At 44.7% G+C, this 17,106-nt stretch overlaps 1 protein-coding gene across 1 annotated transcript in view; it reads right to left on the bottom strand.

The window, feature by feature from the left end:
• The window catches only part of Burs (Cuticle-tanning hormone bursicon), a 50,452-nt gene extending 38,347 nt beyond the window's left edge, over window positions 1-12,105 (bottom strand). The window contains exon 1 of the mRNA XM_037429605.2: window positions 11,999-12,105. Within this exon, the coding sequence (XP_037285502.2) occupies window positions 11,999-12,042 (44 nt within the window). The 5' untranslated portion in view covers window positions 12,043-12,105. The remainder of the gene's footprint in view (window positions 1-11,998) is intronic.
• Window positions 12,106-17,106: the final 5,001 nt, after the last annotated feature.

The following is a 17,106-nucleotide window of genomic DNA, read 5'->3' as shown; positions in this document are numbered from 1 at the left end:
CTCGACGATATTCAAGAACTTTTACGCAAACATGCACCTAAAATGCTGTTTTTAGCACCAATTTTTACACCAATTTTTATATCATTGCGTTATTTTTCGGAAAGACCGGAATTATCTCAATGTGCCACCTTGTGGTGTTGCCATTATAGTAAATCAAGCGATTGCATACACACACTTGCCGCTAAAACATCCCTTGAGGCGGTGGCTGTTTGAGCAGTTCTTTTAAATAAGCTCGTCACTATCTGCTATTTCTATATACCTCCTTAACACCGTCTTGAAAAGTGTGAATTCTAGTCCCTCACAGACGAACTTCCAGAACCCTGCCTTGTCTTAGGGAACTTTAATTCACATGGTAGCCTCTGGCGTGACTCTCGCTGCGATGCGCGAGGTTGCCTGATTCAACAGTTCCTTTTTATTCCGGTGCGTCCCTCCTGAATCGAAAAGAGCCAACATATTACAAGATCGCTAACAATGTGTACTCAACAACAGACCTCAGCGTCACATCCCCATCACTCCTGCCTCCACGTAAATGGGAAATCAATAATACTTCATACGGTAGTGACTATTTTCCTATCGTTGTCAGCATTTCAATAACAAACACATGTGCTGCTCAGGTTCCCGAATGCCTCACCGACAAAGCAGATTGGGAGAACTTTAAAGCAACTTGCTGTATTGACTTGGACTCATGTGGCGGCGTTAAACATAGAGGATGCTGTGTGCTACTTTACAGCCTTATTGGTTGATGCAGCAACAAAATGTATTCCTCAAACATGTGGACCGTCAGGCAAACGATGAGTACCATGGTGAAATAATGAGTGCCGTGATATACTAAAAAAACAAATAACGCATGGAAGGTGCTTAGAGACTCGCCTACAGCCGAGAATCTTGTAAACTTTATAATCATGAAGTCGCAAACAAGCAGGACGCGCCGACAGACGAGAAGGAAAATTTGGCACAAGGTTTTATGATACATTAATTCATACGCAGATGAGGCGAGAGTCTGGAACATGGTTGGTAAGGTGGCAGGACGAAAAGCACATTGACTTCCTCTAGTGAACAGAGAAGGGGAGTGTTTGGATGACCAGGCTAACACTGATGGAGCGCACTTCGAACAGGTCTCCAGCTCATCACACATAGTGAAAAGTTCCGACGATACGAAACCAGAATAGAAAAACAGAGATGAGAGCACGAACTCACAACACAGGAGACATACAATGAACCTTTCTGTTTGGCTGAACTACAAGCCTCACTTCCCTGCTGCAATATATCTACCAAAGGCCTGGACTGTGTGGCATATGAAATGTTAAAACACCTGCTCACTGAAACCCAGACAGCGCTCCTCTTTGTGTATAATGCAATATGGCCTTCTGGCAAGCTACCTTCAGCCTGGAAGGATGCTATTGTTATCCCTATTCTAAAACAATGCAAACACCAGGCCCCAGTTTTCAGCTACAGGCATATAGCGTTAACCAGCTGTCTTTGCAAGGTATGAGAAAATGAGTTTTTCCGATGAAGGCGGAAATGTTGTAAGCCCGTGTGCTTAGAATGGGGTGCACGTTAAAGAACCCCAGGTGGTCAACATTTCCGGAGCCCTCCACTATGGCGTCTCTCATAATCATAAGGTGGTTTTGCGACATTACACCCCACATATTTATCTATCTCTATCTTTGAGAAAATTATTACCAGGCACCTGTTGCACTTCCTCTAAATTGTTGGCCTACTTGACCCGTACCAGAGTGGGTTTCGAGAGGCTCAGTCCACCACTGACCACCTTGTCCGTATTGAGGCACAAATTCGCGACCTTTTTGTTCATAAGCAATTATTTTCTTTCTGTGTTCCTCCATACTTAAGGCATATGACACAACATGGCGCTTCGGCATACTGCGAGACCTGTCACATTTAGGTGTACGTGATAGGATGCTGACTGTCAATTCCTTGTCCGAGTTGGCACTGTCTTTTCTCTAATATTTTTTCAAGAATTAGGAGTGCCACAAGGAGGTGTATTGAGTTGCACACTTTTCATAGTTAAAATGAATTCCTTGCACCTCTCCCTCCCACGTAACATTTTTACTGCATATTTGTCGATGACGTACAGATTGGTTTGAAATCGAGCAACATCTCAATGTGCCAACGTCAAGTTGAACCAGGGTTGAACAAGGAATCTCAATGGACAGATGAGAATGGTTTAATACTCAACGCGCAAAAAAGCACTTGCATCTTGTATTGCCAAAAAAGGGGCCTCCATTCTGACCTCGACATGGAACTGCATTGTCAACTTCTGTCAGTGAGGACAAAGCACAAGATTCTTCAGCTAATATTCGACGCAAAACTAACCTTCGTCCCACACATAAAGTATTTAAAGGCAGGTGCTAAAAACAATGAATATTTTGAAAGTGTTGTCACGCACTACGTGGGACAGTGACAAGAAATATGTGATGAACCTATATGAAAGTCTCGTACGCACACATCTGAATTATGGTGCTCTAAACTAGCAGTCGGTAATACCACCAGTCTTGAAGATTCTCGACCCTGTGCAACATCTAGGCATTCGCCTCTCTACGGGAGCTTTCCGAACTATCCCTGTGGAGAGCCTGTAGGTGGGTTCGAATGAATGGTCACTCCACCTACAAAGATTTTACCTGTCTTTTTTGTACTTACTTAAGGTTAAGGCAGGCAAGAAACACCCCTCTCATTTCACAATTAGTGATTTGTCTTGTTCTTGCTTGTTCAAGAACCGTCATTCATTGAGGCAGCCCTACCCGCTCCGTGTAAGGAGCCTGGCCGAAGAAACAGGTGTGCCTCTTCTCGGACACAGTTTGATGCCTCTAGCAACATATCTGCCCCCGTGGCAGTTGCAGCCTAAAGACTGTGATGTCACTTTGGTTAAAGTCACAAAGCCCGCACCACTTGCACACATACATAGATACTTCCTAGAACTACGATATAAATACACATACCCTGAGTTCTTTACCGATGCGTCAAAGTCCAAACACTTCTGTGTCATTTGCAGCGGTAGGCCAATGCTTTTCTGAGGCCAGCGTTTTTCATTTTGATGCAATCATTTTTACTGGAGAAGCTTATGCAATACTGGTAGTCGTAAAACACAAAAAGATAAAATACAAAAGACGGTATTATACGCAGATTCTGAAAGTGTGGTTGAAGCCCTGAAAACTCGTGAAAACACAGAAACCCTGTGCTGATCTCACTTTCCTCACTTTTGCGCACACTGTACACATCAAAACAGCATGCTGTTGTCTGTTGGGTGGCAGGGTACCGTTATATACAACAGAACGTTTTGGAAAACATGTTGGCTGTTTCCGCCAACGACACCACTTCCAATGCATCAATACCTATCCCTAAATTTGAAACTTTTTCTAAAACGAAAGCTTAGGTAGTATTGGCAGAGCACGTGCGATAGACACAAACAATAAACTCCGTGCTATCGAGCCGGAACTGGGTGATTGGCCGCCACTATCAAAATCATGGCACACAGAAGTACCACTTATAAGGCAAAGAACAGGACATACACACTCTACACATTCATTTCTTCTGCCTACTGCCTGGCTCTCGGCTGATGATTTTGCTGCTTATGGCAGTTGGCATTACTTCTTGGTTACCCGGCGGTGGTGCACAGTCCCAGAGGAGGTGTCTCTGGGTGGCTCGCGCCTTCTTGCAGTGTTGGCATACATCAGTAGTGTAAACCTCCGGGCAAACGTGCCTTGCCCAGACGGGGGTCCATATGGCTTGTACTTGCAACTGCCGTAGTGTGGCTGCTTCTCTGTGTTGTAGGCCTCGATGAGGCGGTGGGTAGATGCGTCTGCTCGTTCTGTACCACTGCAGAACGTCGGCGTAGGTTGTCATAAAATACTCTCCGTCGTCAGAGACGTGGTCCAGCACGTACTTAGCATCCTGGAACGCCAGTGGCCGAGAGCGGCGCCCCCACGGGTTTGACGCGAGTAGGTTGCTGCTCTGGGACGTCCGAGCACGCTAGTGTCTCGCTTTAATCCCTCTACCCCTTCCCCCTTTATGCCGGATCGTCAATAAAGTTGTTTCACTCCCTCACTTCTGTCTACTGCCGATCGATCATGGTGTGAGAGATGTGGAGAACCACATACGGTTCTCCACATTTTCGTACAGTGCAATGAGTTAGATGCTCTAAGAAAAAAGCACTTTTTACTGCTCTACCAACAGCAGCTTCCACTACACCCTGGTACGCTCATCGACAGCGATCCGCTTTTTAAAGGGCAAACTTTTCACGTTTTTAAATGTTGTTCACAGCTTTCACCCCATGTATCAAGGTGATCCGTAGCACGACCTCTATATCGCGGTCGTGGCTGCGGTGACTACATCTCCGTCATGGTTTTATTATCATGACATTTTGCCATTCACTTTCACTGCACACATTTCACGCCACTGTGATTTTCTTACTTCTATGTTTTCAACCATGTTAGCGCGAAGAATTTTAAGGTCCCTTTACAGCCATGCATCATATCATTGTTCATATCTTTAGTCTATTGAAATGGCGCTCTTTCGCCATAAATTGGCCTTTGTGCCATTAAATACCACTCATCATCTTCATCATACTCGCTGGTGGACGAGGTATCAGCTGAGATGCTTGTGCATAGTGGTAAAGTGGGCTCTCTTCAGTATAAAAGGTATAACGGCGAAGAGCCCGCTGTGCTACGACGAGCATAGTTGTGAGAGTACGAGCATATTTGTGACGAGAAGAGCCCGCTGTGCAATGGGGAGCATACTTAGTAGAGTACGTTTAATGCTTTCTGTGACGCCGTTGGTTTCAGAGTGGTAAGCGGTGGTCAGTGCATGTTGCATGGTAAAAGAACACAGGATGTCGGCGGTGACTTGGGATAGAAATGTGCGGCCATGGTCTGCGAGGAGTGTTCTCGGGGCGCTGTGAACCAATGTAACATCCCATAACAAAAAGTCAGCGACGTCGGTTGCACAGCTTGTTGGTAGAGCTCGCGTATTAGCGTAGTATATTCTGTAATCACCGCTATTCATTTGTTTCCCTAGGCTGATGAGGAAAAAGGATCAAGCAGGTCTAACCCAACACGGTAAAATCGTGCCGTGGGTATTTCGATTGGTTGAAGATGGCCAGCGGGTGGCAGCGATGGTGTTTTACGATGTTGGTATATACCTCACAAGAAACGACGTATGGGCGTACTCAGCTAGCAAAGCCTGGTCAAAAGAAACAGCCCCTAACGCGCTCGTACGTGCGAGATACATCAAGCTGTGAAAGCGTCGTGAAGTTCGGTGAGGACGCAGCGCCACAAGAGCTTAGGCCTAACAATGAGAGGGGGAGGCCCATCAGGTCGGAATTTTCGGTGGTATAGGACAGCCTTTTTAAGGAGAAAGTGGCGGTTTGAAGCGTCATTTGGGGAAGATTCGGTACAGCTGACTTTGCCAAGAAGTAGTGAATCCCGCTTCTGTTCTGCGCCAATGTTAAGGAATTCGGACACTGACAAGATGGAGTGCTCTGCGGGCGCGTCGGTGTCCTTAGGATCATCTACAGGATACCGGGAAAGACAGTCGGCATCATGATGCGGGTGGCCACATTTGTTGACGACCGAATGAGAAAACTCTTGCAGGTGCAAAGCCCAGTGACTAAGGCGCCCTGAGGCGTCTTTCAGAGAGTTCAGCTGGCAGAGCGCGTTGTGGTCAGTAACTACTCAAAAGGGGGCATTCTTATAGATAAAGCCCAAGTTTTGCCACCGCCCAAACGAGAGTCAAGCACTCATGCTCTGTAATTGAATGATTACGTTCAGGGGTGGATAGGGGGTGGCTGGTGTATGAAATAACGTAATCATGGCCACTTCATAATTGTACTAGCACTGTACCAAAACCAGGTGCCTCTACACGGATTTGTGTAGGGGCAGCAGGGTTAGAGCGTGCCAGAATCGGTGAAGGAGTGTAAGAGCCACGAGACTCGAGAATGCAGAACCCTCTTCAGAACCCCGAGAAAACGGTACGTCTTGCCTGAGAAGCAGCGTTAGAGGCCTTGCTATGTGCGCGAAAATTTTTACGAAGCGTCGGACGTACGAATATAGGATGATAATGCTGCATACTTCCATCGCAGATTGTAGGACAGAAACGTTTGTGAAGGCACAGATTTTTGCAGGGTCTGGTTGTACACCATTTGCGTCTACTAAATGGCCAAGTACTGTGATTGAGTGGTGTTAAACTAACATTTGGGCAAGTTGAGCAGGAGGTCAGTGTGACGGAAGATGCCTGAAACAGCTCAGAGGTGCTCTATATGAGTTTAAATTGTCGAAAAAACGACGGTGTCATCCGAGTAGCACAAATATGTAGACCACCTAAACTCTCTGAGCAGGGAGTCCACCATTCGTTAAAAGGTGGCTAGAGCTGTATAAAGGTCAAAGGTTATAACCTGGAACTGATGTAGGTCATCGGTGGGGATGAACGCAGCCTCTTTATGGTCTATTGCATGTACCTCCACCTGCGAGTAGCGTGAACAAAGGTCTATGGAAGAAAATTTGCGGAACAAATGAAGGCAATCAAGGGCATCCTGTATTCATGGCAGAGGGTCCACGTACTTTTTTGGTAATTGCGTTTGTGTGTCAATATTCTACACAAAAACCCCATGCGCAGTCTTTCTTGCCGAGTAGATCTACAGGAGAAAGCCAAGCATGGCAGGATGGCTCAATGATGTCCTTGGCGAGTATTTTGTTGACCTCACTTTGAATAATGTGAAGCTCAGCTGCCGACACCTTATATGAACGCCTGTGAATAGGATGTACATTGCCAATGATTATACGGTGGGTCACACCAGTATTTGTCCCCAATGTACGGACGCTGAGGTCGAAAACGCTAATGTAGGACAGCAGAACCCGGTGGAGCTCGTCAGAAGACGAGACGAGCTACAATGCCCAGGAAATTCGAACCCTGAGTGGCGCAGGAACTGGGGAGTTATGGAGTCGCCCTCTGTCGGGCGCGCCTCGAGTGCACACTTCGCAAGACGCCACTGACGCGCCAACATTGAATTTGCTGTCGGCGCTCAACAAGAACAGAAATAAGAACACCGCGCAGAAGCTCTCCACTACATTTCTGAGAGTAGTGTCAAAATATGAAGTGTTATAACTGCGAAAATGAAAATGTTTGACAAACAGAAGGCACACAGAGTTTTAGTGACTGTCTTTGCTGAAAACGGAGCGCCCTCGTCATGAAGTCACCGCAATGAAGACCTCTGAGTTGGATTCTTACGTGAAAAGTAGCCAGTCGCTGCGTGCGAAGAATATTAATTATCTCGGTAGAGGAAACTGCCAGGCTGTATGACTAAATGGACCATAACAAAAGAAGCCCCAAGCCAGTGATCGCACGTGTTCGCGACATTCGACGGTGCTTGTGAGTGTATACATGAGCGTCTTGCATGTGGGTGTGTTTCTACTGATAGTTTCCCTTTCGCTGAGAGTGTGCTTTCAAGCCGTGCCGTGAAGGCTAGGCTGCGAAACATGAGTTTGGGGGTAGACAACTATCGTTGCGTGGAGACTATCGGAGCAGTTTGAAAACAATTTTCTTACAACTACGCATCTGGCGCCCCAATTTCTGATAATTCAACGTTTTTTTTTCATAATTCGTCATTGTTTGAGTATCATTTGGCGTTCTGCAGTGCAGTACATAATAATCGGTTTTCAAAGCGAGCACTTGACACTGCATCATATACTTTAGTGCATTCGTTTGGTCACATAATGCTTAAGCGAATACGACGCGCTTTTGAAAATGCTTCCAATATATCTTTCATTTTGCATTCCAATGAACTTGTCACTGTCTGCGATAAAAAGTTTTCAGAGGAAATCTTCATGAGTTCGAGATTACTCGTGGAAGGAGAAGTAGTCCCCGAGGTCATTTAGTAGCAAAAACGCTAAGAAAACATAACAGTAACGTTCGTCGAACATGTTTTACAAACGTCGGCAGTGAACCAGAACCCACACAAAATCAAAATAGCGGTGAAAACAAGATAATTTTATCGCAGCAACCTACAGCTGCAAGACAGGGTAACAACAACGTGTAAAGAGCAAAATTCAAACTTTTAGTGCGCAGCATTATTTGGCGAGTTGTCCAATAATTATGACAGTGTGCCGTGTATAACGCAACCAGTGCAGCATTGTTTTCTCCCTTTATTAAATAAGGCTCTAAGAAAACGCATGGCAATGAAGTATGTGAACATCACTTTGAGACTAGCAGATACAAACTTGGGCCATTTGAGCACGTACTGTTTATCTTTTTTTAAACATTTATTGGCCAAATTTTGTCAGCCTTTCACAGGCCGTTACAAGAAGTGGGTCGAGAGATACACAGGGGAAGTGCACGTACAAAAAGTCAAACTATACGGTGATAATAGGCAAAACAACAAAGTGTGGTACGCCTCACAGTCATGGAGGAAATGATTACAATGTACACTAAATCAAACTAGACATTTATACCAACAACCAAAGTAACAATCAATCTGTAGGCCTTGTAGTCAAAATAGCAAAAAAAGGAAGTAAAGGAACGCCACTATGGTATAGTGTACCAAAGTACTCCACCACTTTTTGCACAAAACTTACCACGCTATCCATGCCAACAATATCTTAAGGTAACCTGTTCTATACTTAAACAGAAGCCAAGAACTCAAAATTTGAATGGGTCGCAGCGTGTGACGTATGCCTGAGGTGCTCTTCATGACAATTTCTACGGGAATGACGATGCCGCAGTTTAAAGTGTTCGGGCTTGTCTATAGTGATGCAATTCTTATAGAGCAAGAAAAAAAATTATACTCGCTGCTGGCAAGCAAGCGTAAAAATTCCTGCGGCATTTCAAAGAGCAGTGAATCGATGATTACGGCAATAATTTTAAAAGATACAAGAGTGCTTTATTTTTCATTCTTTCGAGTCACTCTGCAAGGTATACTGGCAGAGGGTTCCAAACTATACGGCCATATTCAAGAACCGAACGCGCTAGAGTTTAGACGTTATAAATGTCACGGATGCAGGAGCCGCAGATAACTTTCTGCGCAGAAACCTGAGTGTTTTCAATGGTTTTGAGCGTGTGTTTTCAATATGACCACTCCGCTTTATGTTGCTTGGAATGGTTATACCAGAATATTCCTAGAGTCTGTTCGTGTGATATCAGAGCCCGCTATTTTGTAAGTGACTGTACGAGGTATATTTTCATGGCTAATAGTCATAAACGTTTTTGTTCAAGTTTACTTCCGTAACTCAGATAACATACCATTCAGTTATTTTATCTAGAGATGCATTTAGAAGCATCTGATCGACCACACCACGCACACAGGTGTACACAACCAGGACATTGACGAATAAACGCACTTTCATGCCTTCTTCAACACTATGAACAACGTCATTGGTAAAAATATGGAACAATAGTGGTCCTAGCACTGATTCGGTGGTACTGCAGAGTATACGTCAAGTAAATGAGGCTTAGTTTTATTATTTGAGATATATTGTGCATGGCTTTACATTTCGGCAGTAATCCAGGCTCAACACTAATTAGCTTAAAATGTATCAAGCGGCCATATATGTTTGAGAAATCCATGCATATGACGTCAATTTGGGACCTATTGCAAGGTGCTGAAATGAAGATATTAGTTATCTCTAAAAGTTGTGTTACAACAGACAATCCTTTTCTAAAGACATGCCGCGTTGGAATCAATACATTATTATGTATCAAGTATGTCACGATTTGGTTGGTTACTAAGTGTTCGAGTAATTTGCAGCAGCGACTTGTTGGTGATATCAGCCGGTATTTATCTACAATCGTTTTCTCGTCTGTGTGAATGGGGCTAACCTTTGCGCGTAACTAGTGCATAGATAGCATTGTTTCGCTAAGACTTTCAGTATATATGCCGTGCAAGAAGGCCATTAACTGCTCTGCATATAGGGCACTTTCTTTGTATGAATTTCCAAGAGCAAGCTGAGCCAATCGGACTTTGTAAGCATAATTTCTGGCACAAATATTAAAGGCTCAGCCAAAAGTGAGCCTATCATGGGTAAACAAACAGGTAAGCGCGGACTGAAAATATTTAACGTATTTGCAATAATAGTTTTATTTGTTACTACTGAGCCAGTAATTTCTCATTTACCTGACTGATCCTCTGGTTTCGATAGATACCTCCGCAACTTCTGGGGACGGTTCTTCATAAAATTCACTATGGAATTTGAAGAAAAGTTGTCTCTTGCAGTTCTGACTTCCAACTCTGGAGTTCCGACTCATAAGCCCGAACTATCACGGACTCATGAGTCCGTGATTGTTCACGTTTGTCTTCATAGGTCACAGGTTCACGTATCTGTTCACATTACGTCTGGGCAATGCATGATTGACTGAAAGAATGTTATTGCCAACATAAATGCCGCACACACTTGCCGCATATCACTTGCTCGCTATCACTTGCCCGCACAAGCAAATATTTTCGGGCAGCATAAGAGCCACTATGGGGTGTTTAAAACCATGTATCTATATATTTGCTACTAAAAGAACCCTACCTAATAATTAGGTACAGATGTCATGCCTCAGGTAGGCGTAATATTTGCCTTTTGGTTGACACTGCTCCCAAGTGTGAACGCAGCCGCCAGTTCAAGATGGATGGGCGTTAAGCAACTGCTTATTATGTGGCTGGGTGGCAGAATAATGTGACCGACAGACAGATATGACTGGGTTCAAGGTGTTTAGGTTTCGATTTGTAACATGTAGGCACTGTTTTTACTTGTTTTCTTTGTTTCGTTTCTCTATGTACATGTTACAAGTACAATAAAACTTCCCTTCTTCAAGTGTCCAAAGAAAGAATACAATCTTCCGAAACCTTATAGTACACACTACTTGTGGGTTCTAAAGTGAACTGTTGTGTGTTATTCTTCGGCTGTGCCGTACGTGCTTGCGCTGCGCTAGCGGGGATGCCTTCCCCTCTAATAAAATACCTTGATTCGCCACGCCATAAGTTCCCTTTTACTGTTAGATTTGAGACACACGCTAACGCCAACGCAAGCGCTTTCCGCTAAACTAAAAGTTGCTTTTCTCAAACTCTCCTGCTCTTCTTGTCACTCGTCAAACACCACTCGTGTAAGTCACGAACAACTGTTTCACTGTACGCTGCCATGTAATGCAGTTGAGATTGTGGCTACCAATTATCCATTGTTCATAACCACACAACAAATCATTCGAAACTGCGCGGCGACGACGCAAAACCCACGACAGCCAACCCAGACAATCGAATTGATGCAGTTTCCAGGCATCGCCGCTATTAGGCACCACTATGACATCCGTAAAATCGTTGCCGTTATGGTTACTAGCGCATTGTCACTCCACGTCTGGAGCATGGCGTCAGGGCCCACGGAACACTTGATAATACTGCCAATAGAGCAGAGTGAAACATCGGCAGTATATTGACGACCAGTTGAGCTTTCGTACGCCTGTTTGTCATTGAAATAAAATAACTTCCACGCCTTTCACACTTGACGAAAGAAAAAGAAACTTCTACATACACAGCCCTTAAGTGAATGAAACATCTTTAGTATAAAATTTTATGTCATTGCTCCTTTGACGTCGAGGAATGCAGCCATTCAGAGCTACGGCGCTTCCCTAAGGCACAGGCGCATTGTTTTCAACACGCTATTGATTTGTTTACACTCGGGATTTGTGAGTTTCATAATATTGCCTCGACAGTTAACTTCGTCGCATACCTAAAAGGAACCAACACTCCCTAATGAAAGTCAACCGTCTACTTTCAAGCCGACACCAATTCAGACAATCTTGCAAAACGTTGTAAGCGATTTCTGTGTCCTTTCAAACGAGGTTTTCCATCGTGCTCTTGCAGTGTTATTGTTACAATGCCTTAAATTTAGCACGATGAACTTATTTTACTTACTGGCAAAGTTTCTCGATTGTGAACGCTAATTGGCTGGTGAATTATCTCTAGGTATACACCAGGCTGTTGAAGTCTAAGTGCATGCCAACACGGTCGACTCACCGATTACGTCGGCCGGAGCTGTCCACCGCAGTCCGCGTTCGCATTGGAGAACGAGGAGCTGGCAAGTGGACTGCAAGTCAAGCTTTTTTAACCGACGCCTATCAGCGTTGGGCCCAAAGATCGCATGGCACCCCCCGTGGCGCCCGTTGGTCGATGGCGCCGTAGCGGCAGGGGTGCGGTTCGCCGTCGACGAGAGGTCACTGGCCCTAGAGCAACACACTTGGAGCCATGCGAAAAGTACAGAACACGAAACACGAGGAAAGAGTTCGCTTCCAGACTACTTCAGTGACTTGTTCAGCGGTGTTCTGGCCATTCACAACTGAGCCGTGGTTGTTGCAAAAAGAAATGTGATGACGTGTGGTGAAGATAATGGAATGGCTCGGTAGTGGTCTTTTTGGTAAAGCTACTCTCAGAAAAGAGAAACGCTTGTAGAGCACTTTGAATAAGAGATTTAGGGAGCAAATGCATGACCCAAGTTACTTCTATGATTGCGGGCGTATCATGAGCGAACATGTTTCTTGCGACGCTGTCGGAAGCCATGAAAGTGTCGCCGAAATAAAAACGATACTCTGCTTGTGCATAAGCAAAGCAAGTGAGCCAGTAACTTATGCAGCTTCTTACCAAATGAAGCAGCATGGCTGCTATGATGATGGTACAATGATTGTACCTTTGATGGTACACTGTAAGGCGTCCACGCTAGTTCACAGCAAATCATTGCAACAATTAAGGTGATTTATTGCAGTAATGAAAAGCTGTAGCGCCAATGACGACAATTTTTTGTATAACTACGCGTAGAGTGTGCTTGGAAATGTAGGCACTGCGCCCAAACTACATCATTTGCACTTAAGGTATGATGATGGAAATGTTGCTGGCCAGGTAAATATATGACGGAGGTGGGGCAGCGTGCCTATTAGGTATATAACACGACATAGAGCCACCTTGAAAGGCTCGCTTAGATTATTCATGTATAAAAGATTGGCAGATCCCACACACAGTGCGAATCGATGATATGCGAAGCACAAATGAGAAAGGTTGGTATATGTCACTTTAAAATCAGCACACGTTAAAAGGTGGAGGTAAACAATGCCGTAAATGACTTTCTTTTCATATGATCGTGCTTGGATGTGTCGCTTACTTTCCTAATCTATTCACGTTATATGATACCAAATTTAGTATATGTGGAGTTAGCGAAACTGCCATGAGCACGCTATGAGCATGGTATGTTGTCATGTTCTTACATGACACGTGTGTCAAGATTATCATGTTTGCACCAGCCATATATATTGACGTCACGTAACACCAAATTCGATATATGTGGAGCTTGCCAAACGGCCACGAGCACATCATGAAGGGCCTAATATACTTTATTGTAGCGTTGACGCGCGCGAACACTGGACACATTAGCCGAATGCGAGCACTCTATAGTCTGACGCCAGACGCGACCAGCGCGACCAGCGTCCGTCAGCGCGGCCACCGGTTCGCGTTGCGTCATACCAAATTTGGTATAAGGGAAGCTAGCGAAATCATCGGCAGCCCATCATGAGCGTAGAATGTAGTCATGCTGTTACATGACACGCATCTCCTGATTATCATGTTGCACCAGTCACATACCTTCTTTATACATTCACGTACTGTAATACCAAATTTGGTATATGTGACGCTAGCAAAAATGCCGCGAGCGCATCATGAGCGTTGCATGTAGTCATGTTGTTACATGACACGCATGTCATGACATTTATGTCAGGGTCTGTCACTTGTGTTCACCATGCAATTCTGTCATACCATACCACTTTTGTGACAGGCCAAATGAACGGAACCACTGCAAGAGCTGCAGGACCCTGAAATGTAAATCATGATATTTATGAGATACATATGACGATTTTGATGTTATGACTAGTCAAATACGTTCTTCATACAGTCATGTTATTCCATACTAAGTTTGGTATCGATACCGATATCGAAAGGCCAGGAGCTAAAAGTCGTAGGCGGCTGATAGATAGATAGATAGATAGATAGATAGATAGATAGATAGATAGATTAATAGATAGATAGATAGATACGCTCAAAGTTGCCCCGCCGCGGTGGTCCAGTGGCTAAGGTACTCGGCTGCTGACCCGCAGGGCGCGGGTTCGAATCCCGGCTGCGGCGGCTGCATTTCCGATGGAGGCGGAAATGTTGTAGGCCCGTGTGCTCAGATTTGGGTGCACGTTAAAGAACCCCAGGTGGTCTAAATTTCCGGCGCCCTCCACTATGGCGTCTCTCATAATCATATAGTGGTTTTGGGACGTTAAACCCCACATATCAATCAATCAAAGTTGCCGAACTTCGATAAGAAATGCTTCACATTTAAAATGTTGCGTCATTTATACATTTTCAGACCTCACGTAATCTGGCAGCGCTGTGCTCCATGTTAAGATAGCCGGGACGCGGTTTTGTACTCATTCCTAGGCGCATGCGTGCTCCATGACTGCATTGATGCCATAGCCTCTGTTTATTAAAGCCATTTTCGCCTTATCGCTGCCTTGTCTACGTTGGCGAGCTTTCAGAATATATACCCGTGTAATTATGAAATCCTAGAATTCGTCCAATTCATTATTCTAATAAACCGCACTCACTTTTTGTAGCAACCATACCGCACCTTGTCTGGTACGGTGGCTTCTAGATCAATAGCTTTCTGAGCGCCAATCGTTGTAGTCCTGTCTCGTAACAATCCGATGTCATCACTGATTTTTTCAGCGTTGAAAGTACCGCTGGCTCAGGGGTTGGCCAACCTTTCTAGGTGGTGGCTGAATTGCGTAATAGCGACAAAGCCTGACCTCAAAGTAAATCAGAAAGCTGTGTTGTGGAAGGGGGAGGGATTTCTTATAAAAAAGTCGAACTAACAGCAATATGTCTAATTGCAATAGAAATAGCACCTGCAAGCAGAGATCAGCAGTGAAAACGCAATTAAAGGTGAAAAGTGTCGTTTCTGCCTTCGTATATTCTGTGGCAATGAGGGAGACTTCCGATATCCTGCCAAAGGCAGCATGTGACCCAGGACTCGCAGTTTTCCGACCCTTTTGTTAGCTGGTGCACCTACATGTTACTCATTGGACCTTTAGTGGAAGTCTAACACTCGCTATCGGAGGGAAGTTGAGCTTTGCTGAAGCGCTTCGAGCACTTAACGTGCCAACGTAAAGCATACCACACAACAATTCCACAGGTTTTGTTGAGGATTGGGATAAATTTTTACAAAAGTTATAGTGAAAAGTGGCTGTGAGGACAATAGTGATTAATACTTTACGTCTGGAGAATTTGTTTTCGCGTTGTTCATGTCTGGCGATTCCGTATAAAAAGCCGCAAACACTAAATGCGTTGTCGAAGCTGGAACAAATCAATACACAGTCACGGATGTTAGAAGTGTTGTCGCGCATCAGAAAACGTGCCAAAGTTGCTACCAAAATTCTTGCTGACCACATGACCAGCACATAATTTCATATGTTTGCCGAATGGCTATGGGTCCAAACAAATTTTTGATCTATCTTGTTGGAATTGAAAACAAAGCGAAATGAAATGAAAATTGAAAAGAAAATGAAATGAGCTAACTAAGCACCGGTAGCAAAGGCAAGGCACATTCTTGTTAAATGTTCTTGTTCTTGTTCTTGTTAAATGTTCTTGTTCTTGTTAAAATTGGTCATAACCCACGTTTTCGAGCGTAGCAGCGCCTCAACGTACCTAATCAGCTACCACTGCAAGTTCGTAAGCAAAGATGAGGTACGAGAATGTGCATCTGTTTTCCATGTATTCAATATCCCGTGTACAGTGCGCGGACCACCGCCATTCCTTGAGCCACCTCTCATATAGACTCCCAGCCCGAACAGGTGTCCTTCTCAGTGTTAAAGAGAACCTTAAACACCGAGAAAGAGTGAGCCCCCTCCCCCCCCCCCCACACACACACAATTAGAGGGCGGACGAGCTCATGCACACGCATACACATTCACAGGCGCACACACATACACGTATACACACATACGGCCACACACATGCGACCGAAACGTACAAATGCATGGGCGTGTGCATGTGCACAGGCACGCTTAACACAAACACGGACTCACACATACACGCGCACATGCACGAACACATACACTAGCTCACACATACAAGCACACACATACTGATTGTTATATTCGGGCAAACATTATATGTGTGTATATAATCCATAGCAAACATGTAGCTTATATTCATCGAAAGCTTTCGTAACATGGATTGCAGTAAATTGCCATTATAGATGAAACGCGATTTGCTTCTGCTGTCAATCTGCTGTATTCGAAGAACACCTTCACACATTCTAAGTCAATTAGGCCGTCAATTAAAGCAAGGTCCAAATATTCGTGCAGTAGCTACGCTGCTTGGCCGCCAATCCGAAGGTCGCGGGTTTGATGCCGGCCGTACGTGGCAGTCGAACTAAGACGGAGGCGAAAAGGTACACAGGGCAAAAGCCTGTGCACTGTGCGACATCAGCGCTCTATAAAGAACACCAACTGGTCAAAATATCTGGAGTTGTTCACTACGGGCACCCGCATAATCAAATCGTGGTTTTCGGGACGTAAAACCCTAGATATTATAATTCCGTGTTCTACTTTTGCTGCATATTCTATCTAATCAATCGTCACCTACACGTTAATCAGGCACAGAAGCACCCATAGAGTCAATTTTAGGGTGCTATCAAGGCAAGCATCCAAATAAAAGGCTGCTTTTTTAATTCATCATTTATGCGTGGTAAATGTTGTTGGAAAGTTGCTTCACCGTAAAAGCACCCCTTTTACTCCCTTTTGAGTGTAAACATTTTACTGTACAGGAGAGGCCCCAACCAGCTAGCTGTTCACTCTGAAAAGAGAGTGAGTAAAAAGGGTGTCTTTTTGTCCCACAACAATAATCATCATCTATATTGCGTTCCATCGTTGCGCTATCGCCCCGCGCCCGGTACATTCCGGTCATGATAGGGCACGGCACCTGGCCGCAAAGGCACGTGGATAACCCGTTTGTGTTCATTGCGCAGATAATCACAACCCAACTGCTGATAACCGCAGGCCACGGCTCCGGTGAGCTACAAAGCCTACGGATGAATG

This window comes from Rhipicephalus microplus, chromosome 1 (genome assembly GCF_043290135.1).
Source record: "Rhipicephalus microplus isolate Deutch F79 chromosome 1, USDA_Rmic, whole genome shotgun sequence".
NCBI classification, from domain to species: domain Eukaryota; kingdom Metazoa; phylum Arthropoda; class Arachnida; order Ixodida; family Ixodidae; genus Rhipicephalus; species Rhipicephalus microplus.
This window is presented reverse-complemented; position numbering and strand designations above follow the sequence as displayed.